This window comes from Lipophrys pholis (assembly GCF_963383615.2).
Source record: "Lipophrys pholis genome assembly, chromosome: 18".
Lineage (NCBI taxonomy): Eukaryota > Metazoa > Chordata > Actinopteri > Blenniiformes > Blenniidae > Lipophrys > Lipophrys pholis.
Genome location: NC_137646.1, coordinates 18,779,762 through 18,805,505, shown reverse-complemented (window position 1 = coordinate 18,805,505; position 25,744 = coordinate 18,779,762). Strand labels below are relative to the sequence as shown.

The 25,744-nt window shown below is 43.0% G+C and overlaps 1 protein-coding gene across 1 annotated transcript in view; it reads left to right on the top strand.

The window, feature by feature from the left end:
• Positions 1 to 25,744, top strand: part of adgra3 (adhesion G protein-coupled receptor A3) — a 29,356-nt gene that overhangs the window by 1,591 nt on the left and 2,021 nt on the right. Inside the window, exons 2-18 of the mRNA XM_080486332.1 lie at positions 7,502 to 7,573; positions 13,163 to 13,234; positions 18,948 to 19,019; positions 19,096 to 19,167; positions 19,287 to 19,447; positions 20,045 to 20,258; positions 20,356 to 20,520; positions 20,933 to 21,134; positions 21,236 to 21,385; positions 21,775 to 21,933; positions 22,013 to 22,180; positions 22,351 to 22,558; positions 22,708 to 22,916; positions 23,129 to 23,253; positions 23,531 to 23,654; positions 24,221 to 24,366; positions 25,004 to 25,099. Of these exons, the coding sequence (XP_080342458.1) occupies positions 7,502 to 7,573; positions 13,163 to 13,234; positions 18,948 to 19,019; positions 19,096 to 19,167; positions 19,287 to 19,447; positions 20,045 to 20,258; positions 20,356 to 20,520; positions 20,933 to 21,134; positions 21,236 to 21,385; positions 21,775 to 21,933; positions 22,013 to 22,180; positions 22,351 to 22,558; positions 22,708 to 22,916; positions 23,129 to 23,253; positions 23,531 to 23,654; positions 24,221 to 24,366; positions 25,004 to 25,099 (2,415 nt within the window). The remainder of the gene's footprint in view (positions 1 to 7,501; positions 7,574 to 13,162; positions 13,235 to 18,947; positions 19,020 to 19,095; positions 19,168 to 19,286; positions 19,448 to 20,044; positions 20,259 to 20,355; positions 20,521 to 20,932; positions 21,135 to 21,235; positions 21,386 to 21,774; positions 21,934 to 22,012; positions 22,181 to 22,350; positions 22,559 to 22,707; positions 22,917 to 23,128; positions 23,254 to 23,530; positions 23,655 to 24,220; positions 24,367 to 25,003; positions 25,100 to 25,744) is intronic.

The window sequence follows — 25,744 nt, the reverse complement described above, 5'->3', positions numbered from 1 at the left end:
TTTTTTTCTTTTTTTTACACGTAGTTTTTTTTTTTTGTTCTTTAATCAAAGAAATGATGTTCGTACAATTCACAAAGTGACCAAACCACCGCAGCTCTACATCTCTCACCAGTGCCACTGATTCACTTTGCCCACACTCCTTTGCAGTACATTTCTGGCTCACCATGGAGCGCTTGACAAACCAGAGAAAATGACACGTAAATACACAAGTAAATAGTGAGAAGGTCCAAGCTCTGTACCCGGTCACTTGTGCTTTGTGGTGATGAGGGATGGGGGGGGGGGGGGGGGGGGTATGAGAACACCAGGTCAGTGTGCTGGAGTAGAAAGCAAGTAATAGACTCTGAGGAGGGAAAGAAAGGCCCATGTCTGTTTTGGTAAGTGAAGGGTTATAGGGCCATTGCAGCACATTTAAGTGGCTTACCTCAAATCACATGTACATTGGTTTAGAGCACTTTCCAGAGTTTTTAGATTTACATCTATTTTCCAGATTGGTTCGTAGTCGTTTCAGGGTAGCAATAAACTGGTGTTAGAGATTTGAGAGTTGTCTGATTAAACCTTGGTAAGCTGCAGTTTTTGTTCGGGGCAGTTTGGTAACATTTTAATACTGATACGATCCTGTAGATATTTAGAAACAAGAATGAAGTCAGGACAGTGTAATGAGGGAGGAGCTGTACACCAAGCAGCCACTGAACGGTTAAGAATCAACCACTGGTACACATTTTCAAACATGCTCCCAGGCCTTTTAGGAAGCGATGTTTATGATTGTTCTTGGAGAAAATTACAATATTCAAGACAATGGCAATTAATAGTTTGTAACTGATTTTATTAAAGATTCATTGAGACTCGTATCCAATTTTAAGGCTGTGAACTAGAAACTTTCAAATGTGTTTTTGTCAATATAAGGCCTTTTACCTTTGAACTGTAGGGAGTTTAAACCTGACTTTAAGTTATTGAAATATCCTTAGTTATTACTCTGGTGTGTGTGTGATCTTTGCAAGTAATATTAGACAATTGTTGGGTTTTTTTTCTTAATTATCACGTATTAAGAGGAGAGCTTTGCTTTTTCTACATGGGATTGGGTCGAACATCTTAAAAGTTCTGACTTCACTTCCACACAGAAATGCACCATCCACTGTCATTTTCGTCTGTTATGTGTCTGTGACTAAATATTTACACAGAGCGCAGGTGAAAGGGTTCCATTACCTGGAAATGTCTTTGCATGTGTGCTTCGTTAAAGGGTATGATTGCGAGTTACAGCAAGTAGATTTCATCTGGAAAGAAACGTCTCAATAAATCTTTCTCCAATCAATTATCTTTTATAAAAATTGCAACCAGAATTATAAAAAGTAGAAATATGCTGGTCTGTTTTAATTGTGGTTGCACTGAATTATTGAAAGTATTTGCGGTTTGGTGTGTAGTGAACTTGGAATTTGTCATCCTGCATTGCCGGGGATGGACAAGAGCTTGAGTCACATGATTTTAAACCAAGCTCCAAACAAGAGATTATAATTAGAGAGACCACGCAGGACGAGACTCTAAGATATCCCCCCATCCTCATGTTTTTACATATCTGTCAATATTTGTTGACGACAATAGGAAGAAAACAAGCTAACTGAGGGGAACGTCTTCACAGCTCCCCGTGGACACAAGCACCAGTGAAACAGTAATTTTGGTTGGCTGCACAGTTTTTCGGGTGTTAATTTATGGCTTGTAAAATCAGCGAGCCCTCTCGGAGGGGTGTGTCAGGCCTGTTTTACTACACTTCAGCGTCTTGCGGTGGGTTGACCGTGGCCTGGTCACAGCTGGTGTGGACTGCAGCGAGCTGAGACAGGAGTCTGCTGCCGTGAGAACCCTCTCCCAGCCTGGAAAATGATCAGCCCCGATTTCTCCTTGTTAAGCTCGGAGTAGATCCCACCCATTTCAGCTGCTCGCTCTTTATGTCTGGGCTTGAAATAACTCCAGGAAAGGTAATTATCTAAGTGGATATGAATTTTGGTAGCAACTCAAGTGTGTGATTTTGTTCACTCCTTTTTTGTTCAGGAATTGGAGGACAAAACTAAAAGTTTGGTAGTTGAAATGAAAAAAGATCTATGATTCGAACTACATAGGAAAGGATTCTGTACTCTTGACTTTCCACATTAAAACATTAATTACATGAAATCTAATATTTAAGCTACGTCATACTACTCACTGCAGGGCCAGCTTGCCATTCCTGTTAAATAGAAATTGAGTCCGTTCTTTGAAACCCATTCCATTAATTTCGATTCTTTTTTTGCTTTAACGTCTAATTATATTATCTCCAAAAATCTGTGACACATTTTAATACAGGCTCATCATTCAGAAATAGGCCAGATCTTTTCCCAAACCTCTTGATTTCCTTTGGCAGCGCTTCATTCTTAAGAAACTCTGTTAAATGTGCCTGTTTGGACAAAATGATTGGTGACATGAGTGGCATGGGCATTATTTCCTATGAGTACTTCACTGTAAAGAAAAAGCAAAATGAGCAATGCATTCCCCGCATTTGTGCTGCCTCAATAATACCACATGCCTAAGTAATCCGAGAGGAAATGACAAAATGTGTTTACAGCTGGCCCGTCCTCCCATGTCAGTGTGGCCCGCAGCTAAAATACGAGGGGCTGAATGTAACCTTTACCTCTCCTGGAGCAATAAAAACGGTTGTGTGAGTAGCCTGTATGGGTGTGTACGTGACTATTTATTTCTGTGTAAGTGCTTCAGTTTCAGCCTGCATAACCACACAGATGCAAAGTGCCTATATTTAAGCTTTCTTGACTCTCAGCTCACATTTCCTCACGGGGCTTCTTTTAGCACAATCGGGATCTGTTCATCGGAGCACCTGGGCTGGCCGGTGCACATGAACACACCTGGTTTTTGGCCCTCCGTCGAGCAGCGCAGGATTAATGTCGGGAAGAGAGCAGGGATTTCCTCCCTCGCTGCGGGAAAAAAAAGTGTGCTCGATTTGATGACACATCCGAGCGCAGTAAAGCGTCTTGTTTTACAGCAGTGCAAACTGGGAGTTCAGGCTACGGTACTCTCATCTGGTTTCCTTGAGATTTCACTTCCTTTCAGGCATGCCCGTGGAATTGGATTACAGGTGTTAAATATATTAAAAAAGATTCTAAATTCAGGCACATGGGTCTCGAGTGTGGTCGACCAGCGTGTCGGTCATCTCATTTATTTTTCTGTGTCATGCCGGGAGCCTTTGAAGAGCCCGTGTAACATATACACAGGTTTCTGCTGTCATGCATGTCCTGAGATGATTTCTTCTGTGCTCCCCAGGCAAGCTGTCAGTCCAAAGGAATGCTCCTGTTTTTTCATACAAAAGACAGTGAAAATCCAGAAGGCGAAGCACTGACAGCTGCTCATCTTGTCAGTTTGCAGGGTTTATTTCACAGACCAGTTGAGCTTTGACCTTCCCATGTTGCCTTGGGTATATTCTAATTCCAGACAAGAAAATCGGCTCCGTGCATGGACATGAACTACGTGCGGTGCCCTCGTGTCTGCGTCCATATTCCTGCTCATCCTGGTTTTATCCCACTGTTTGCTTGGTGGATATTTTTTCCATTCAGGCACACGGCTATGAGGTTTATCAAATGCTCGACCTGTTGAATGTTGAAACAAGATGTTCTAAGACCAACAATTTACAAGAGTGAATGGGTCCAAGAAATTCTGGATTACCAGTACCCTTTTGAGCTCACCCCAACTCGTATGAATCCCTATATAAGACCTGATATCCCCTCAGCAACATTGGAAAAAAATCTTTTTACACTTTTGATGTCCAGTTGTGATACCTGGATCATTTGTGAAATAACTAAATGTTGGATCTCTGTGAGAATTACTTTGGCATGTTACAGCACCTCGGGCAGTAGACCTGTTTCTTTTCCACCTGAGCTAAAGGTTTGCTTTTCCATTCTTTATACTCGGAGGAAGTCATCCTAGAAGGGTTTTTATGAGCTCAGCTGCAGCTTGAAACTTATTTGAAAACCTGCTGAAAAGTTGCAGATCTCAGCGCTGGAGAGTTCTTTGTCTGAAAGCCTCCTGAGCATAAAGAAAGTGTTGAGAGAGCACCACTTGGCTTTGTCCTTAAAGCACGATGTGCCCATGAGGGGAGTGAGTAGTTGTGGATGGCCATTTTCTGCCTCTCCCTGGATATATTATAGCGTTTTTTTCCCAAAGCCATATTTTCTGAAACACAAAACAAGATAGGATTAGTTTGTGCAGCGTCATATTGACTCACCTGAAATCAAGATGAAATCTTGGCTTGTGCATTCTGTTGCTTTGTTACCAAGAGTGTAATTTCTGGTTTTAGAGACAGTTTTTCTTTTCCCTATAAATGTCACCAAGATTTATTGTATATGTATCAGTTGACAGGATGTGCGATTTGGTAGGGTCCCCCCCCACAGCTTGTTCTTGCCTTGAGCTAAAGCAGGTCTTATCTATGCATCAAGATAAGGGAGACCCCCCCAATCCTCTGAGGCCTCGCCAGGGGAAATTTCAGAGCTTGGTCCTCAGTCAGGAGACCTCAGGCTGACTTCCAGAGACAGACTGGAGGCGAGGGAAACAGACGATCTAGTTTCATCCGTCCTGACTGCAACAGAGACGCTAGTAGGAAGAGACCATGATTTGCGGTTCAGTTATCTGCATTTTGGTGGGGCTTTAAGTTAACACTCCACTGCAAGAGTGTGAAGAAGACTTAGTTTTGTGGCTAAAGTGGAGCAGTTCCCAGCATGCCGAGGTCATACTCCTGTCATGAGGAAGAGGGAGGGACGGGCTGTAGTCGGAGGGGAGGCATGTAAAGAAGGAGGAGTGAAGAAAAGCCAAGAAATGAATGGCTCATGACTACCTAGAGAACGGACTCTGACAGACTTTGCTTGATGTGGAGAGTTACAGGGCTTGAAATGTGCTTTTGTGTGACCGGACACCAATAAGTTACAATCTTTTTTTAATAGCTACATGCCATAAATTTATGTTGCACGGTGCGAAGGACAAACACCATTTCACATCCATCCATCCATCATCCTTCCATCCACCCACCCCAGTTTAATTCGTTTTCACATTGACTCAGCTATCTATTAATGTTAATAACCATTGATACATGCAGGACTAGTGTGAATGTAGGCCCGTTCAGGCCTGGCGTTAGCATGTATTTCAGGTGATCCGATCACAGCCCTCACTTAGACCGTTTACACTTGCCCGTATCATGTGTTTTGTCCATATCGTGTGTTTGGGGCTAACCTCTTGATATTGGATTGTGTGACTACCTCTACATCCCTTCCACGAAATGGTCTGGCGTGCAGGTATGAGTCATCCAGCTTGCACTGGACGGTATCGTCTGCTCAGGCTACTATAAAGTACCATGTCTTGGCAGACCCCCAGGAATGGAAATCAATGTTCTTTGCCATAGTGTCTTTGAAATGTTGCAAAGACTGTATAACAAAGACTGGCCAATCTCTTAAACGAAAACACGGCACACACTGATGACGCTTACATATGACGTATTGTCCTGCGACACCACTGTGCCGGGACGCATTCGAGACGCATGCAGTTCAGATTGCAAAGCCCATGTGGTCAGATGCGTCCCTAACCACCTCGGGAAGTGGTTTGAACGAACGCGCTTTGGTGAATGTTCATGCTTTTCTTTAGGGCTCACCACCCAAAGTGCTTGTTAACACCAGATCTAAATGGGCCCTGTGTTGGATTCTGTCAGCTTGGCTCATGTGATTTGAACCAAGGACTGCCATAAATGGGGAAATTTAGCAAATGCGGTCAAAAACAACTCTCAAACGTACAGGCAGACATATGATTGCCACACACAAAGGCTCCAAATCCACTATCGAGCAGTCTTCTCACTGTGCGGTCTGACTGAAAACCACATGTCTAAATTCATATCCTCTGTGGTAAATGCATCATTTTGGTATGTACAGGATTTATATCTATAAATCACTTTTGCGACCACAGGCTTGGGAGGCTTAAGCATCTCTGCCGATGTCATCAGATCATGCGAATACAGGCCAATGATAGAATTTGCTGTGTTGTATATCATCATGTCTTAACATGTACTATTTGAGCTTTCAGAACTCTGAAAAACACTGGAGCTGTTTGTGTGTGTTTTCTCTCTGTGCGGCTGGAAGCCAAACAGCAAATCTCTAGTGATTCTCCCCTGTCCAACCCTGTAATAAAACAACCCCTCAACTCTCTGTAATGACTCCAATCAGGCCCCTGGTTGTGGTGCCACTCACATGTATGTCACCCACCACATCCCCTCCCTATTGGCTAGAACACATCTGCTAACCACAAAGTCCCTGCTTTGGTTTTCCGCTGGGAGTTAACAGCGCTATTGGTTTCCCAGACCCTTGGGTAATAGTTTTGGTATAGAGACAAGGACGCGTGGGGACACGGACAGAGATAGTGGAGCCTTACTTGGGAAGTTTGTATGCAGTAAATCAGCTTTGCCGAGAAAATAAACTGGATAATAAAGTGTGGTTTATTACCTAGAGAGGAAGTTATCAAGAGTATACATTTGCACTTAAAAGTCTTTTTCATGGTCTCCTTTTTTTTTTTCTGTGGTGATAAATTTAAACAAGCCTATAATATTTTGACAGGATTAGTAATTGTAAGTGAATATTTGAGACGCTGTGATTATATTAGTTTTTTTCAGTACATTTCCTGCACATACAGTTGTTGATTTATATCTCTGTATTTAATCCAGCATTACCTGTGATTGATCCTCACATAATGCGCTCCCAGAGTATACAGAGAGTGGGTTTTTGTTTAAGCATGCCTTTCCATAAACGGAGACAGCTCCTTATGCTGAAGTAACCCCAATTAAAGATTTACTTTGTTTTTTTTGTAGCCATACTGAATAAGCACCATCTATTTTCGTGCTAGTTTCACGTCTAGTGTGCCACCAATGAGTCACCACTGCTGCAAATATGATACTTTTACCTGTTTAAGTCCTCAGATCTCTTTCTAAATCTCTATCTTACCTCCTGTCTGGAGCGATCAGGTGATGCCAAAGGAAAGAAATAACTAGGTTGATGTTCAAGCTGTTTCTTTGTCAGATCTCCTCCTTGTATCAGGCAACACTCCGGAGGACAAAGAGTGAGATTTAATATTGCTACCTGTCAACAAGTATCGTTGTGGCATTATTCCACTCAGAGAAAGACACAAGATCTCTCCGACTCCACCGTCACACTTAATGAAGACATTCCCAGCGGGTGTTTTTACTGTTGTGAAAGCTGGCACCAGCACAAATTAAACTGGACTCGGTGTGATAAGTTGACGCTAATACCTTACCTGCAATTGGCATGCAACACAGTATTTTCAAAATGGCAGGTTTAGAGCAATAATACTTTACTTAGCACTTCTTTTTTTTTTTTTCACCATAGCTGACATCCCTTTGTGAAATTGATTCATATTAATGTGATGTGCACTGAATATCTTTTGCTCTCTGGCTTGTATTTATAATTTATTTTCTCCACAGGATTCTAAACAACAATAAAATTCAAGAACTCCGAAATGGATCCTTCCTCGGACTGTCTGCTTTGGAGAAATTGTAAGTACTTTTGTTTTTCAGCTTGTAATTCAATGAGAGAAATGATGTGTGTGAGTGTTTACAGCGATAGATCCCATCGTATTTAAAGTGAATTTGTGTCCTTGGGTTAAGATTCGCAGCCTCACAAAGGAGGAAATCTCTCTTTATTTCCTTTTGGCAAAGCAAATAGAGGCCTGTGATATATCACCAATGCACATCACACATGTGGGGCTTGAGACCTGTATTCAAAACCCCTTACACTATTCTGTATTATATACAGCAGTGCAATAGCAGGCGCTATCCATCACTCTACAAGTGCAGTTTTGGTTTGTGCAGCAAGGAAGTTTGTACAACACACCTTGGCGTCATGCCAGTGGAGCATCCAGGTCACAGAAAATGAGAAGGCGTCCGTACGGCACTGAGCTTCAGTTGAGGACGAGCGTCTATGGTGGAAGACGGGATTGCACAAGAAAGGGCTAATTATAGGTATAGCCCCAAGGGTTGGTAGTTGTCTGCCTGGTGACATCCTCTTTAACATACAGCTGCCTGGGTAATCGCAAAGAGTGACATAAAAGATCAGTAACGGCTTCTTCATAATATAATAATGATAGCAGCTATTAAAGTCTATAAAGTAAAAAGTAATTCACTATGGAAGCACTACGTAAGGAAAAGGGGAACTCTGAAGCCATTTATATATCGGCCTCTGTTCTTCAGGATTCCTTTAACAATGGAGAGCTGTCATTCATGCCATGTGAGTCTTGAGAGATCGGAATGTCATCATTCCTGCAGAGGATTCGAGAAAATGGCTGTGGGCCTGCACAAATGGGCCATGGGTGATTTATCACTCGGGAATGGCTCCATGCAGATAAAATAACCAGACCATTAATGGCCCTGCTTTTACCCAAGGCTACAATAACACATGACTGCATTGATATGGAATCCTGAGAGCTTGTTTGCTTTACCATTCTTCTCAGTCTGGTTCAGAAAGCAATAATATAGAGGATGTTTGAGGCAGAACTGGTTACATTTAAATGAGTAATATCGCCTTTGAGAAATGTTTCAGATATAAATCTGCCACCAGGCTTTGGGTATCATTTGTCACACATGCCTGTTGTTATTTTGTTTTATAAAAAAAAAAAAAAAAAACCTACAGACATAGAACTCTCCCATAACACTGTTTTTAAGTCGGCTCCTCTGTTATTAAGTAATTCGTCTCCTGTGATTGTTTATAGATTTGCAGGAGAACTCCATGTGGGCTCTCGAATTGGCTCAGTTTCTGAAGCTAACGCTGACAGGTTAAACATGAAGCCGTGCACTGAATGTGTAAGAAAAAAACAACAACATCTTTGATCTCTCTTTCCCAAGAAAGCCTTTAAGGCACTTGTGTGTTGTGCCTCTGAATGGTCAGTCACTTGGGTTGTAAACTCGGCTCTCCCCGTCGTTACGTCAATGCAGCGGCAAGTTTACCTCCACAGCCAGCTCCCATTGTGCCCATCAGACCTCACTCCACTACGGTCCACCCTCAACCACTGAAGCGAGATCTCGAGATGGCTTGCTTGCTTTTGTCATTGTAATGAGGCCAGAGGTGTGAGCAGAGCAAGACACACACACACACACACACACACACACACACACACACACACACACACACACACACACACACACACACACACACACACACACACACACACACACACACACACACACACACTCTGTATGCTGAGGCCTGTCCCTCTCTGAAATGTTCCTTCCCTCCTTAAATCACACTCCTTCCTCTCAAAGAGGAGAGAAAATGCAGTATTAGTCTGTTTGAATGCTCCATTTTGTCTTGCACCTCTCCCCCCCTCCTGCTTCCACCGGCCCCTTTTTCCCCCTCTCATGTTGTCCACAAAGAAACTCTCCCTAATTTGGACTGCCTAAGTGCAGTGGTGAGGACCGAGACAGCAGCTGGCTGTGAGTGCCAGAGAGGGGTAGAGAATCGATTACGCCTATCCGGGCACTCTGCGTGAAATTGCAAAGTAACTGTGGAGACCGTTGTGTTTTTGCCAGGGCCAAAGGTGTCCCGGCTTAGAAAAAAGCCACACAGAATCCCCCATTATCATTCTCCTCATTGAAATGGGAGCCAGGCGAGGCGACTGTCACATGCTAATTCCTTTCTAAATCCACTGTTGTGGAGGAATGCTCATTGTGGAAGGATAGCGGCACTAGTATGTGGTGTGTTCCCGTGAACTGACTATTGTCAGCTATGAATAATAAAAAAAACAATGAATGCAAGTTACCAATAACTTAAAGTTAGAATGAAATGGTTGTGAAACGTTTCAAATGAAGAAATGTATAATAATAATCATTGTGATACTGAGTTTTGTTTTCTTTGCAAATAAAATGTTAATTTGATTTAAAAAAAATCTTTTGGAGGAAATTTTGGAGAATGAGTCACCCATTACAGAGCATGAACCACAGAGCATGGATCTCAGTTCTCACACTGCACAAATGCTCTGCCTCATTATTATTCATCAAGTAATCATTTTTGGTTAAATGCCCCACTTCTGAATGTTTATTTTATTTTATATTCTTGTTAACAGCTATTAGAAAGTAGAAATTAGAAAGAAGAAAATGTGACGTTATGAAAAGGTGACCCCTATATCCCCTGATTTTTCCTGCTGCTCCCAAACACTTTGCAAACTACTGATCTGAGACTCGACTTGCAGTTACTACACGATGCCAGAACCAATCATGATCAGTCATTTTGGTGGTTTTACACCATTTCTCTTAAATAAAAATATACCATAAATCATCAAAATCATCAGTCCATGTATTGCATTTTCCTTTCGGTGTAAACGGCACGCTTCGGAGGATTGTGTGTGTACTTCCATAAATGTCTACAGCTGCAAAGCCGTACTGCACTTTGGTATCGGCTTGAAAGCAGTTCTGGAAATATCCGCCAGACCCTCCAACTGGAGCATGTCAGGGAAACCTGGAGTTTTCTTGCTGCAGTCACAAGTTGCCAGGTCATGTGTGGTCTTTGGTTAAACACGGACACGTTTGTCTCTGACTCCTCATATTTTTATCCGCAAGTATTGGAAGAGTACAGAACCGCAGTCTCTTTTCTTTGTTTATAGTGGCGGGCCTCGATGACAATTTAGCAACCTCTCAAATGTGATTGATATTAGATTTGATGTTAGAACTCCTGCAAATACTGTCTTGTTGAGGTGTCGGTAAACTGAACCTAATTCTCCGTAAGGCACATTTCACCACAGGGTTGAAGCAGCTCTATACTTTGATTTTTGCCGTCTCGCACAAAAAATATGTGACGATATCTTTGACTGTAGCTTACAGTGAGAAGGGTTAGCAGAATACAGATGTTCCTGATGAGTAAATCTGTTCATGAAACCAAAACTTTAATTGAGACTAGTCCCCTCATCCAGAAATAGCAAAACTTAACTACAACTTCAAAACAGTCCAAAATTGAGTCCAGTTTGTAGTTTGGCATTTTAGAAATTGTCCCAAAATACTGAAGCCTTTAATCACAACCTTCAACAGTCATATCGGTTTTTCAAAGTTTGAGACACTTCGTGTTGCATGGACATAAGTGAATATAATTTTGCATCCATGTACTCTGACTCGACAAGTTCCAAATGTTCGAACAAGTCTTATTTATTAATTTCAAAACATTGTCGTGTAAACTGTAAAATTTTATGAAACAAACATACAAAACAATGCATTTTCACTTGAAACGTTGTCGTTGAAACGGGGCCTAATTTATCTGCCGGAGCGTTGCTGCAGTAAGGGGAGGCTGGTTCTTGTCTGATTTTGCTGCAGCCCCGACTAGTGGCAGGAGGGTGCATGACAGTTAAACTGCACTTGGGTTATACAGCTATCCCCACACATTATTTTTGCAAATACAGACAGCTTGATGTAATCTCTGACCGTATCAGAAATTTGACGGCCATCGTCTCATTACAAAGCACGTCCCGACTGCCGTCACTTTAAACTTAACTGCTTGAATCTCTATTGTGCTCAAGTTATTTATGTCTTGAATGCACAGGTGGTGTACGTAGTTGACGTACAGAATAGCATATCATATATCGTTTTTGTGTATTTAAATCGGTCTTGGCGACTGTCACTTCTGATTAAGTGGTGAGCAACATCTTGCGGAGCAAATTTACTGTCGTACCCAATTGTATTAAATCAATGTTGCACAGTGTAGCAGGTATAAACGTAAAAGATTGCTATATTTGCCTCGAGACTAAAGGAAAAATCGCTTAGAGTTTGTACTTGGACGCAGGAGATTGAAAGTAGATGAACTTCAGAAGCACGAAAAGTCGCCTGTTTTTGAAACCTGTGCTCCCTTCACACCTGGCTCTCACTGCTCGTCAGCAACCTCTAAGAATATTTTTGATTTCTATGTCCTGATCCCTCATTTTTCACTCACCACTACTTCACAGGGAAGCCTCGCTCACTTCAAAAGTTTTTTTTTTTTTCTTTTTTAACAAGCAATAGATTTTCTTTGTCTGTGACTTATCTGTGGCCACCTACCCACCTCCAGATGACAGTTCCTTGACATCAAACGGGCAGAGTTACCCAAAGGCCCTTTGTGTGGGCTCAGGTGGTGACTAAAGAGCCTCCTGTAATGAGTGACTAGGCAGTGCCAGCGCAGGTGAGCGCCGCAGGAATTCTGTGACCAAGAGCCTTTGAACCTCTGGTGAGGGAGGCTGTGTGTGGGTGTGTGAGAGCGAGCCGCAGTGCGCCTTTGAGGGTCAGGTCGTCGGTGATGGCAGATATGTACTGATGACGGGTTGTTGAGCTCAGAGGAGATCTGGGTGTTATGGTTGGGATTTAAAAAAAAAAAAAAAATGCACATACAGTTGTTAGAAGTTTATTGTAAAGGGCGGTGATAGCCTCTTTCATTTCCAAATCCTTTCTTTACAAATGGTAAAAAGAAACATTTTATCACCACATCAAAGGATATAGGGCTCTGCATTTGATACAATTCAACATCATTTTTTTATTGATTAACACAGAAAAGAGTGAACATTTTCTTGCAGTTTTCACTTTGTTTTTAGAGTCCTTAGCATTTCAAAAAAAAAAGAAAATTCTATTGAAACATATTTTTACTCCTGAATGTAAGTTTAACATTGAGGTTAAAGCTCCGTTTACACGACGGTGCTCAGAGCCACTGAAAATGGAACTTTTTGAAAACCCTCCGACTCCATCTTTCCACTGATTAAAAACCCTCAACAGTCCTCTCTATTTTGATGTATAAGTCGCATCTGACTATAAGTCGCAGGGCCAGCCAGACTATGAAAAAACAACTATAGTTAGACTTTAGTCATAATTAAGACATCTCAACCTAGAAATGCTGTTGATTATATAGTAAATACATTTTAAAAGCCAGACTACATCATTCTGTGTTTCTCAGATGTCTCCTTTTGTGTGATTATAAGCCGTCCAAAAGCAAAGTTTAAAAAAGGCTGTAAACTGGAAATGTGTAACCTTTAACCCCCAAACTTTGAGAACTCCGTGATTAGCGGAGCTGTTGCAGTTCTGCTTTGTTTTTGTCTGAAATACTCATGACCTCAAATCTGTTGTTTCTTTTCTGTCCTCCCACAGGGACCTGCGGAGTAACATGATCAGTCGTATTGAATCAGGCGCTTTTCTTGGCTTGCCGGCACTAAAAAGACTGTGAGTATTGGTGGAGTTTTCGTCGCTTCCCTCTCTCTTTAATGTGGTTTCCCAAAGTGTGCATGTACCCTCTGGAAATTTCAGAGGGGTTTTTTTTTCCCCTTGCTTTTTTGGTTTTTGCAACAGCTAAAGATCTGAATTCCAACTTTTGAAGGATTATGTTACACTTTAATCATATTCCGTGTGAGCAGAGTAGTAGTTCATGAGACAACTTCTATCGCTTTTCTACTAAATACATAGTTTTGTTTTCTATAAACACCACATTTCTACAAGATTATATCTCGACAAATGATCATCACAGGTGCCTTGTTTTTGTTTGTTTTTTTCAAACATGTAGTTATATTATGTTGCAAACTGATTATAAGATAAACTGATGGAACTTTTATGCTTATTGTGGCAGTTTTTAAAGACGTTAGCAGATTATAAGAAGAGTTAGTACTAATTATTGTTTGGATAAGTGCCTGATTGCATCAATTGTGCTCAGACCGACTAGTTTATTTCAATCTAGCGTGCGTGTGCATGCGTGTTTTTCCTAAAGGTTTATCCAGTGTCCATAGGGGAGCATGGTCAAGAGCGGTCTATTTCCACTACCTTCTTTTGTCTGGCCCTGTGCCAGAGACCACTGCAAACAGTCTGAGGCCTTCTATATGTTCACATACTCTGAGAAGGAGGAGGAGGGGTTGTATAAACATGTGTGGGATGTCTGCAAATCTTTCTGTGGGGATCAGTTCAATACATGGAATATGTAAAGCTACAAGTTTTTGCACCAGGTCCGATGTAATCATGTAGATGTGTGTTCCCCATTTTGTGTGTGTGTGTGTGTGTGTGTGTGTGTGTGTGTGTGTGTGTGTGTATGTGCATGTGTGGCTGGGTGAGAGCGAGCGCACAGCATGAATTGGAATCATCTGACAGTAGCCGGTGGCTGCCAACACAAACTCGAGCTTGGCTGCTGTTGTGGAGCAATAAGAGCGAGACAGGAAGGCAGGAAGGCAGTCGGCTCCTTGGCTCCGACCCGACCTCGTTTCCCACTCCTCCCCCAATGTATATTCATGCCACAATCACAAAGATCCATGTTACTCTATATGTCTTCTGCATATTAATGTACACACAGCCACACACTCATGCACAAGCTATTCCTGAAACACTCTCCATAACACCAGAGATCTGTAATCTCACATGGAAATGCTTATTCTCGAGTACAATTTTGCGTGTTTTGCCTCAAGGGGGAGCAAAGTTTAATTGGCCCCACCTCCCATCTGAGATAATTTCAAAGGGTAGTTGTCAGTCACTGAGCTGTGAAAAGGAAGGAGCACAGAAAAGAAGAGGAGAGCAAAGGAGACGATGAGGCAGAGCCGGACCCTGGGAATGTAAACATAGAAGCCCCGGCATCAAGGGTTGGCATTCGCAGCTATGTATTCACTCTGCTTTTTTCACAGTTTTTGGGGGGGGGAAATAGGAGTATAGTTATTTGGCTTTAAGGAATGCCCAAAAATAGATGGTATTCAACCAGTTTTTGTGGCATTCTGATGTCATAACTTTCGCCAGGGTCTGCAAAAAGCCTGAAAAAGTTATGGAGCTTGGCACATAGCGCACTAGCCCTTATCTTTGACTCTTCTCTAGCCAGTGTTTACTCCCCCCATCTGTCTGTCTACCTCTCCTCACAGCATTGCCTAATTAGAGTTTTCCCTCATTTCAGGACGTGCCATTTGGAGGGCTGATTTATCTTGTATGCCTTGTCGCAGAGCTCTGACAAGGGCGTTTAATGTGAAGGCGGCAGGAGTTGGGATAATGCGGGTCCTTCACATCAGACATTACTCTTGTTGCATTGGAAAACAGCTCTTAAATTAACACATCTGACAGGGAAAATTGTGTTGAAGGAAATTTAAAACAAGTTTGTAATTTAGATTGCTATCTTCTTGACTCCTTGATCAGCATACCAGAGAGCTAACGGCTTTGTATTTTCCATTTGAGGATATTTAAGATTTAACACGTCTGTCATAATGTAGTTTTTATCATACCGTCGATAGTTTATGGAAAACTTTTGAAGTTCTAACGATTGCATAACATGGCTCTCATCAAACGTCACTAACGCTGGACTATGGATAAGATTGGATATAGTTTTTGCCTGCTTCATAGGGCCCACTCATTTCAAACTCATCAATCCCACATTTTAATTCAGTTTTTTTGAGGACATAGTGCAATAAATGTTTTTAGATCATTGCAATATGATTCCAATCACAACATAGCTCTCTTATAGTGCTTAACATTCAAACAAAAAGAAACAACAATTCTACTAGGTTTCCACATGACACTGGGAGTCGTACGTTTCTGACTTCAGCATTAATCATGTCTAAAATAAAACAAAGAAAAAATCGGTAATCAATACAAATTCAGGACTTCGTATTGAACATATAACATCAATTTCATGAAGCCTTGACCTTTAACAAACCCAGATGGACACATCTTGTGGGGCTGTTGTTGTGGTGAGATGAGCTATCTTCTAAGAACTTACATAATCACTGCATCTCCAGGTGAGCAATAAACTGGCCTGAGTGCGGGAAGCACCAACAGCACCACCAACAGCAGCAGCAGCAGCCGTTAACATTTACAGCAAGAGATAATGTCGTCTTAGGGCCTTGTTGGAGTTCAGACCACTCCATCACCTTACTTCATCATGATTAGGGTTATTTTTCCAGACTGTTTGCAGGGGTTATCATCTGCTATGTGCAAACTGGATGTGTTGTGCTTAAGTGAGTGCCAATCGATCTTTAGGGCCAAGTTGTTTGGATATACTTTTCATTTGCTGAGAGTTGTGGATGAACTTTAGGTATCTTCACTTCGCACATACACACACAAACACACAATGTCCACACAGTTTTGGATGGACTAATCCGTATGGACACTTTGGAGCGCTCGGTAACACTTGGATCACTTCGGATTCAAACGTCTTTACTTTGCATTCCTGCAACAGCTGAACAGTCTCCACACAGTCCTAATCGCATTGAGCTATTTTTTGCCCCTGCTCTTCGTATCATTCGCAGCACTGAAATAGTCCCGCTGCTCTTAATTTGCTACATGCCTGTGGCTCAAAGATACGGCCAAGACTTTAAGTTAAAAAAACAAACAAGCAAATAAATACTGTGATATACGGATTGATTAGGATTCTAAAATTCATAATTTGATCATGTACACATTGGCTGAAAGTAATAACGGTCACCATTTTGTCTCAGGCCCCTTGATGTAGCTCTAACTCTAGTATTAGAATCCAGGCGATAAAATAGGAGGAAAGTATGCCTACAGTGAGGTAACCCCCACCTCCTCGCGCACACCAACTGTGTTATCCTTCCCATGGCACACAATGCTCGCACAAATTGGCAAGCCTGCAAAAAGGCAGCCTTTCCCTCCTCTTCCAAGTGGAACTAATAACCTCACACAGTAAATTCCCCAGCTGCTACCTTAAGGACCAACACCAATAATTACATAAATGCTGGGATGTTAGCATATGCCTGCCAGTCATTTTCCAGGTATCACTTTGTGTTAGGATCATATTCCTGGAGCACCCCAGGATACGGTGTAGCTGGTGGGTTGAGGTAATGATGTCTTTTTTTTTTTTCTTTCTCTCCGTATTTCTTTTTCTGGCTCTTCACTGAGACACGTGTGTTGGGAGACTGAGGTCTGTTTGCTTTGACTGTTATCTCGAGGAATTTATATAGGTTCTTCTGTCTTGATTGCTTTAAGATGTAGACACATAACATTTACGACCAACACATTTAGATTTAGATCTTATCGATATGTGAATGAGTACAGCAAAAAATACTACACGTGGTATAAAAGTGACACATTTGCTGTGTACAGTTTGTTTCAGTTTTGTCGTTGGCTCCAGTGGGTAGTTCAGTCTCAGCTCTCCCATGTTCCAGACACCAAACACAAGCTTTTAAACATGACAGAAAGCTAAGGAGCAGAGGCCAGAACCCCTGATTGAAATGTTTTATAACTGCTGGGTAAGTGTGCTAAATGAAATCTGAATTAGGATCGAAGCGATTAGTGGCAAACACCCTTTCAGTCAATACCCCATCCTGAGTTGTGATTTTAAAAGCGCGCAGAAGCTTCCGAACTTACCAAAGTTTGAGACTGAATAACCCTGAAAAGTACATTTGAGGTGGTAAAGTAAAGTGTGCAACAACTTAAACTGCTTTTACACATCCAATGAAATGTTGAAAGGCCGAGCCTTTAGATGTGACGGTGCTGTCACCTGGTGACACAATGGGGCTCTCCTTCATGTTATGCAACTTAAAGAAAAGAGGTTTGATTAGCCTTTTGCTGACTGAAGGAAGTACATTCATGCCATGGCCACATGTTACAGTTTTCAAAAGAAGAAGAGTTTGCATTGAGCGTGGAAGGAAAGGCAGGAGGTCTCGAAAGGACTCTGCCGTATGTGACAAAAGTAGTGGCACCTCCTGGCGACATATAAAAACTGATAAATGGATTTTACTTCTATCGTGCATTTTACCGCTTGAGCAGTCTCAAAGTGCTTTTCACGATCTGTCACATTCTCTCACACACCAGTGGTGACAGCTGCCATGCAAGATGCTCACCTACTATTGGGACAACTTGAGATTCCTCGTCTTGCCCAGGGGAACGTTCTCACATAGTCATGGTGATATGAGGGATCAAACCACCAAGTCTGGTACGAGACGACTTGCTCTACCCACTGACCCACAGCCACTCCGAACTGGAATTATCTGGAATTTGTCAAATGCAATTTCTCCGAGTTAAAAAAAAAAAACACAGGGCAACTTACTTCCGTTCACACATACGGGCAATGTAGAAACCCAAATGGACATCAATTGTATTTTTCTTTGGCGAGGAAACGCCCAACCCAGACTCAAACCAATGTACTGCAGTGTTATAGTTGCTGATACATTTTTTGCATTTTATATCTTCACATGACCCAGTTTGATCCCATTGCTACACGTTGTGTCAATGCGTTAAGTCAAAACAGTGAAGAAGTTACACTCAATATTTCACAGTATTACAGAAACGTTCCTCCCTTTCCTAATCATTTCAGTCGTATGCATAAGAACTCCTGCAACCTTTCCAGTAAAGAAAGCTCTGTGAGCGTGAGCATTGTGCTTCGCCCAGTCATCCTGACATGGGGCTTCCTGTGCATATTTCCTCCCCGCACACATTTCAAACTGTTTGCACACCCAGTGCAATTCACGGTGGCGGAGGGGCGGCAGCGGCTCCTTCATCAAGGCGTCAGCCGTCTCGGACTATTCTATCTGAAGTTTGTCAGAGACATCATGTCCCGTCACATCCAGAGGAGGAACATACACACTCTTGGGGCATTTAACATTAATCATAGGTGATTAATCACCTCCAACAGTGTTACGCTGTCTTTGATGTGGCGGTTATCTGCAGGCCCATGCAGACATTATCTAAAATCACCTTGGAAGTTGTAAAGCTGTCAATTTGAAGTTCTGGTATCTCTGTCTCAACCTGCATCTCTGAGACTTGGCTTTTATTTTTAATCTCCATGACTTGGACACATCTCTTCATTTTTTTTTCTTCTTTTCATCTTACAAAAAAGAAAAAGAAAAATCCAGTCCTAATGAGACAGCTAATCACTCGCCTTTTAGACCCTTGTAGCTGTCAGGATTTTCAAAGGTCTATCAAATAAACTATAATCTCCTCTTCCATGTGTGTACTACAGAGACCTGTCCAACAACAGCATCGGCTGCTTTAACGTCGACATCTTCAAGGGCCTCACCAACCTCATCCGACTGTAAGTCATCTGTCAGGTGGAAATTGCATGATGCTTTCTTGGAGATTGACTCAAATTGAACATCTTCCTTCCCCAGGAACCTTTCAGGGAACATGTTCTCGTCACTGGTTCAGGGGACTTTCGACAGCTTGGTGTCTCTGAAAGCATTGTAAGTATGATCAGGAGAGGAGTCGAAAGCACCAGTGTGATTGATTGGTGGACTAGCACATCATTTAATGGTACTTAGTGACTTAGTGTCTTGCGTTGTTTGTTTCTTCCTCTCACCAGGGAGTTCCAGACACCTTACCTGCTGTGTGACTGCAACCTCCTGTGGCTGCTACGTTGGATAAAAGACCGAAACATCGCTGTAAAGAACACCAAGTGCTCATATCCACAGTCCCTCCAGGGTCAGCTGATCACCTCCATCCGCCCAGAGCTCCTCACCTGTGGTACGACCACACATACAAACTATTTAAACTTTTTCGGAGACATAAATTTGACACGACAGAAAGATGACGCCCTAAAATAGTGAATATTCTTTGACACCCTTGACTGATTCATTCATCATTTCACTGACGCTTCATCTGATCTGTCATCCATCCCCTGACAGACATTTTGAAAAGCTAAAATAGGACGTATTGAAAAGTGACCCAAGATTACGCTGTCAAAATGGAGCACTGTCTCTTTAATTTCTCTGTTTTGGTATCAGTGAAGCTGGTATTTGGGGAACAGGGGCTTGTGCAATGACACTGGAGATAAGACAAGGGCTGCCCAGGCCACAGCTGCCTTTGTTTGTACTTGCTCATGTCTTATCAGTTTGGCACTCATCTCAGTGAGGGATTATGAAATACATGGCATAGATTTAGCCGGAGCCGGTGGCCTGACATGAATGACAAGTAGCACTAAAGTACCCAGAAATATCAGACACCGTTTTAGCTTCCTGCTGGATCAAATTATCTCAGGAGCTGCAGAAAATCAGTACCCTTTATTATTTTAACACATTATTTTTACTAGACTTAACTGATTTGTCTGTGGGTTTTCTTTAGATGCGCCACTGGAGCTGCCTTCCTTCCAGTTAACTCCATCCCAGCGGCAGGTGGTCTTTCAGGGAGACAGCCTGCCATTCCAGTGTCAGGCCTCCCTTGTGGCCGAGGACATGCAGGTGCTTTGGTACCAGAATGGTCGCATGGTCAAGGCCGACGCAACCCAAGGGATCTTTATCGAAAAGCGCATCGTGCAGAACTGCTCCCTGATTGCAAGGTATTATGCACAATCGGCTTGCTACAGTTAATCAGGTGAGTTGCTTGAGTTGACATGCAAAGATAATTAATCCACATTTTCCTCCCTCTTCCATCAGCGCATTGACCATTTCAAACATCCAGCCTGGTTTCACAGGGAACTGGGAGTGTCGCATCAGAACAAGCAGGGGCAACACCACACGGACCGTCCACATTGTGGTGTTGCAAAGTTCAGCCAAGTACTGTGTTCCCGAACGCGTTTCCAACAACAAGGGCGAGTTCAGGTAAATATAGACGCAGGCACGGGTCATATCACTATGTGCATAAATAAATCTGTGCTACTTTCCCATTTTGAAGCCTGAAATTCATTCTCAGAAGGCTCAAGATCAGACATTTTGATGTGTTATGACAAAATTGGTTCCATATGATCAGCAAACGGCATATATTCACTTAATACACCTCAATTCAGGCCTCTTTCTCTCTATTAAAATCCTGATATTTCCTACCTGTTGTCGTGCAGCAGTGTTGTGTAAAGAGCACCCCCTTGTGGTTAGATAGTAATATTACAGAACCACTTCAAAAAAAGGTGATCTGTGAAGTTACTACTGATGTGGCACACATAATGGCTCTCAGGACACAGTGTTAAGGAGAAAACAAAAACACAACATGTACAATATACATTTTTTTATTTTGTAGATGGCCACGCACCCTGGCTGGGATCAGAGCTTACCTGCCCTGCAACAGGTTGCCCTCCAGTGCGAGCAGCTACTCGGGCAGCTCTGGTGAGGAGCAGCGAGCGTGGCGCTACTGCGATCGCGAGGGACTGTGGGCGGAGGAGGACTACTCCCGCTGCCAGTTTCATAAAGATGTCACGAGATTTCTTTTTGTCATCAACCAGGTATGTGAACGTATCTGCTCAGGGTGTTTTCTGCCGTTTGTGCTTTCTCGTTGATTAACGCTGCGTTGCTTCTTCTTTGCCTTTCCGGATCCTCCTGCTAGATGCCTCTGAACGAGACCAATGTGGTTACCAGAGCCCGGCGCCTGTTGCTCTACACAATAGATGCTGCCAACTTCTCAGATAAAATGGACATTATCTTCGTGGCCGAGATGATTGAGAAGTTTGGCAAGTTTGTCGAGAGGTTTAAAGACGTAAGTTCTGCACCGCCTCTGCTTGTTTGTTCACATTTCCAAGCCAGCAGCAAGGTTGAATCGATTAATTCACAGCAGCTGTTTGTTGTCATGTTGTTTAATGAGAAAGAATGTTGCGTCGAGACTTTGGGCACAGCTGTGAGCCGACAGAAAGGAAAGTTAAGGCGTGTCTATCATGTGCTGCCGGCGAACGGCACCGGTGTAATAAAAGCAGTCAAAGCATATTAAAGTTTAGTAGTGTGACACTATCCTTGAAATGCGTTTCCAATAGTCACTTAGCGACTTCAAGAGCCATGTCAAGCATCGTCCTTCAGCATTCATTGAAAGCTGCCCGAGCACGTTTGTATTTCTTGTGCTTCCATTAAAGTTTCTGCTTTCCTGTCTCCCAGCTGGGTGAGGTGATGGTCAGCATGGCCAGCAACTTGATGCTTGCCGACGAACGAGTGCTGTGGATGGCGCAGCGTGAAGCCATGGCGTGCTCGCGCATCATCGCCTGCCTCCAGAAGATTGCCGTCTACCGCCTGGCCACGGCGCAGGCCTTCTCCTTGGTGCGCATGGTTAACACTGTGTCGCCATGTCTTTTGTTAAAGCAAGGCCTCGTTTTTATCTCTCATTTTGTCCTCCCAGACATCCCCCAACATCGCACTGGAGGCCCACACTGTCAGGATCAATGACTGGAACGGCATGACCTGCATGTTATTCCAGAGGCCCACGCCAGAGCGAACGCCCGGCCAGGATCGCCAGCTCACGTTCAAGTGCAACACCACCAGCTCTTTCTCCAGTATTCTTCACAAGGTGCTGGTTTGTTTTGTTTTTGTTTTTTTTATGATTTTTCATTGGTCCCGATTCTACCGAATGGTCCCATTCGGTAGAATTGCAGCTTTGGAATGACCAAATAAGGAGATGTATTTCTGAAATTCAGATTATTTGTGATTCTGATTTCGTTTGTCTTTTTCTCCCCATAGAACACCATTATTGAGGCTTCCCTGCAACTCCCACAGTCTCTCTTGACCCAGGCGGTCGTCCCTGGACAGACAGAAGACGCGGTGTACAAGCTCCACCTTCTGGGCTTCCGCAACGGCAAGTTCTTCCCCTCTACTGGAAACTCGTCCCATCTGGCAGACGGAGGAAAGAGGAGGAGTGTCGCCGCCCCGGTCATCATGGCCAAGATAGGTACGTCATGTTTTTGATTTGAGCTTTTTTAGGTTTGTTTTCCATAAAATGAGGAACCATCCTGAATGACTTTGGATGACAGTAGCAGTATGCAAAGAATTGGAGGATCTGCACATGGAGGCTACTTCCTGCTTTGTGCTCCTCATCAGATGGCATGTCGCTGCGCATCCTGAAGAGCCCCGTCAACATCACCCTGCGGCGTTTCGCTCGCGGATCGGACGCCGTGTCGGCCTCCTGGAACTTCAGCCTGGCAGGGGGTCAGGGAGGGTGGCAGAGCGACGGCTGCCGCATACTGGAGCACCACGACAACTTCACCGCCATCTCATGCAACTCCTTGGGCAACTATGGCCTGCTCATGGCAAGTTCATTCTGAGGCACAGCAACATGTGGCCGTCACATTTCACTGTGGTGATCAAAGCACTGACTTTAATTTCCTTCACTAAGCTCGTGAGCTCAGTAGTTGTGGTTCGTAAATTAACAGGCACTTTGTCGTGGTTGGCAGGGACTCATTGTAAGGTGTGCGAGTGTACAATTATTGTAATCATATCTATCACCTCATCGCTATTGCAGGACTTGAGTGCTGTGGAATATTTCTCCCCAAGCATCCAGCCTCTGCACCCAGTCATCTACGCCACAGCAATTATACTCCTCCTCTGTCTGATCACCATCATTATAAGTTACATCTACCATCACAGGTAAGATTACGACATTAAAGACGCCATTAACAATCTGCTGGTTGTTCACGTTTAAAACCCTGTACATTTTCTTTCAGATTATTATTTTTTTTAATTCAAACTTGTATGAAATCAATTGAAATGTTGTTTGTGTTTATTAAATTCGCGTATTACGACCTCAAAGGGCTCACCAATATTTTACAGTTCTGGTGTCAAATCTGAACAAAACTCCATCCCAGCCTTTATTTTTTTTCCCCCTTATTTAAATTCAGTTTTCCGCTGTCTGTCATCCTCACAGGTCTGTCAGCGTGAGCCGCAAGTTCTGGCACATGTTGGTCAACCTCTGCTTCCACATCTCCCTCACATGTGGGGTTTTCATCGGCGGCATCAATCAGACCCGATACTCAAGCGTGTGCCAAGCAGTGAGTATGCACCCACCTGTGCACGCTTACAGGCCCCCTGCTGTGCAGGGACCCCCTCCCCAGGCTTGATAGTCAGTACTTGGGGGAAAATGAACAAGTGTTTCAGATGTTTTCAGAAGGAAACAAAGTTGATAAAGTAGCCTCTGGCTAAGTTCACCGTGCTCATAAAGCTGGGGAGATGCACAGTAAAAGATACATTGAAAAATGCAGTAGATGGTTTCTATAGCTTGCGGCGATCTTGTAAATCTCCTCATGGTTTGTTGCACTGAGACACTTTCCTCATTCATTTTTAATGGCACTGTATCTGGCAAGTATCTAGATTAAAACGTTGGCAGCCAGTTCATTGTTTATTGATTGAACCCCCTGTGGCATGAAGCCTAAGTTTCAGGGTGACGATGGCACTCTTCAGCGAGAATATTTCCAAGCAACATGGCACTAATCACACCTGGGATAATGGCAACGGTGGCCTCGGGGATAAATGAAACAAGCTTGTAAACAGAAGATCACCAGTTCACATCCCACTGCAGATGGGTCACCACTCATATCTCATCTGCAATCATTCCTAGGTGGGCATCCTGCTGCATTACTCCACTCTGGCCACTGCCCTGTGGGTGGGTGTGACCGCACGCAACATTTACAAACAGGTGACTCGCAAGGCCAAGCGTTACGAGGAGTTGGACGAGCCCCCGCCACCACCACGGCCGATGCTGAGGTTTGAGCTTTTTAATCACATTTCAGCCGGGAACTGTCACATATGCTCAAAGGTTTGTTGGCATATGTGAGAAAATGCTGTTAAATGATGCACCCAAAAGTAGAAGTAATCATGATTTGCTGCACTATAACACAATGCAAAGGTAATGAGGAGAAAAGAAAGTAGGATTTAGTTTGACTTCTGCACTCAAGCAGCATAAACTTAATGATGGTGTTTGAAAGTACTCTAAAACACTTTTCACATGTAAGCACTATTCGTTCGTGGATGTAGGCCAGCTCGAATTCTTCTGTCTCTTGATATAAACCCAAACAGGCTATATAGTTTTTCTGGTGTAACTTGATGCCTTCTTGTCGGTTTTGCATGACTGTATGTCCAATTAAAGCTATTCAGAATGTGACTTCTGCACCAGGATTTGTTATTCCAGCTACAGTTGTTAACCTCATTAGATAAAGATATACTGAGTTACAGCCATCTTTACTTGACATGTGTTTTCAGTGATCTAAATGAGATGTGGAGAGTTTTGCTTTGTTTCGCGAAGCGTCCACAAGGTGTCAGTATTGAGACCTGAAACAAATCAGGGCCTCCCTGTCCGGCTTGTGACTAAACAACAACCACCTCTTTTTGCTTTCTTCTAAAGGTTCTACTTAATTGGAGGAGGGATACCAATCATCGTCTGTGGAATCACTGCAGCAGCCAACATCAAAAACTACGGCAGTCAGACCAATGCACCATAGTAAGTAGCCCCTTTATAGCTGGTAATTATGTCTAAGGTAAACCGCATTTAATAAAGAAGCCTGCAAGAGCTTGTTACACTCTGTCCTCTGGAGGATTTGGCTTAGTTATCGACCAGACTGCACCGCTCAAGTGAATAATGGATATTTTTATGAGGGAAAAGTTTATTCCCCAAAGTTCTGATTATATTGGCCTATTAATGATATGTGCATCCAAGCAACACGCCACTGCTGCCAGTTTACTGGGAGCTCCCCCACCCCTCTCCCGACAGTGGCAGCTGTTTAGATTGTGTAGTGTGGCCGACTAATTGAGAAATCTGGACCCGTATCTGTTTTGGATTCTTTAGAGTTTAATTAATTTCTTGCGAACAACACACATTCAGCCTCTGTTATTAAATGGAATGGGACAGGAACCGTGGAAGTGAGATGCAAATGTTTTTGAGTGTGATGATAAACATGTGGACTAAAGAAAAACAATGAAGATGAGGTGTCACTCAGAATTACAGTTTTTTTCGACTCCACATGATTTGAAGTTCATGCTGAAAGATGAACCTGACATGAGAATAGGGTCTGAATAGAAAACAACCTCCTGTTTGACACGGCTCGCGTTTGTTGAATATGTTGAGAACTGAATATTAGACCCTGAT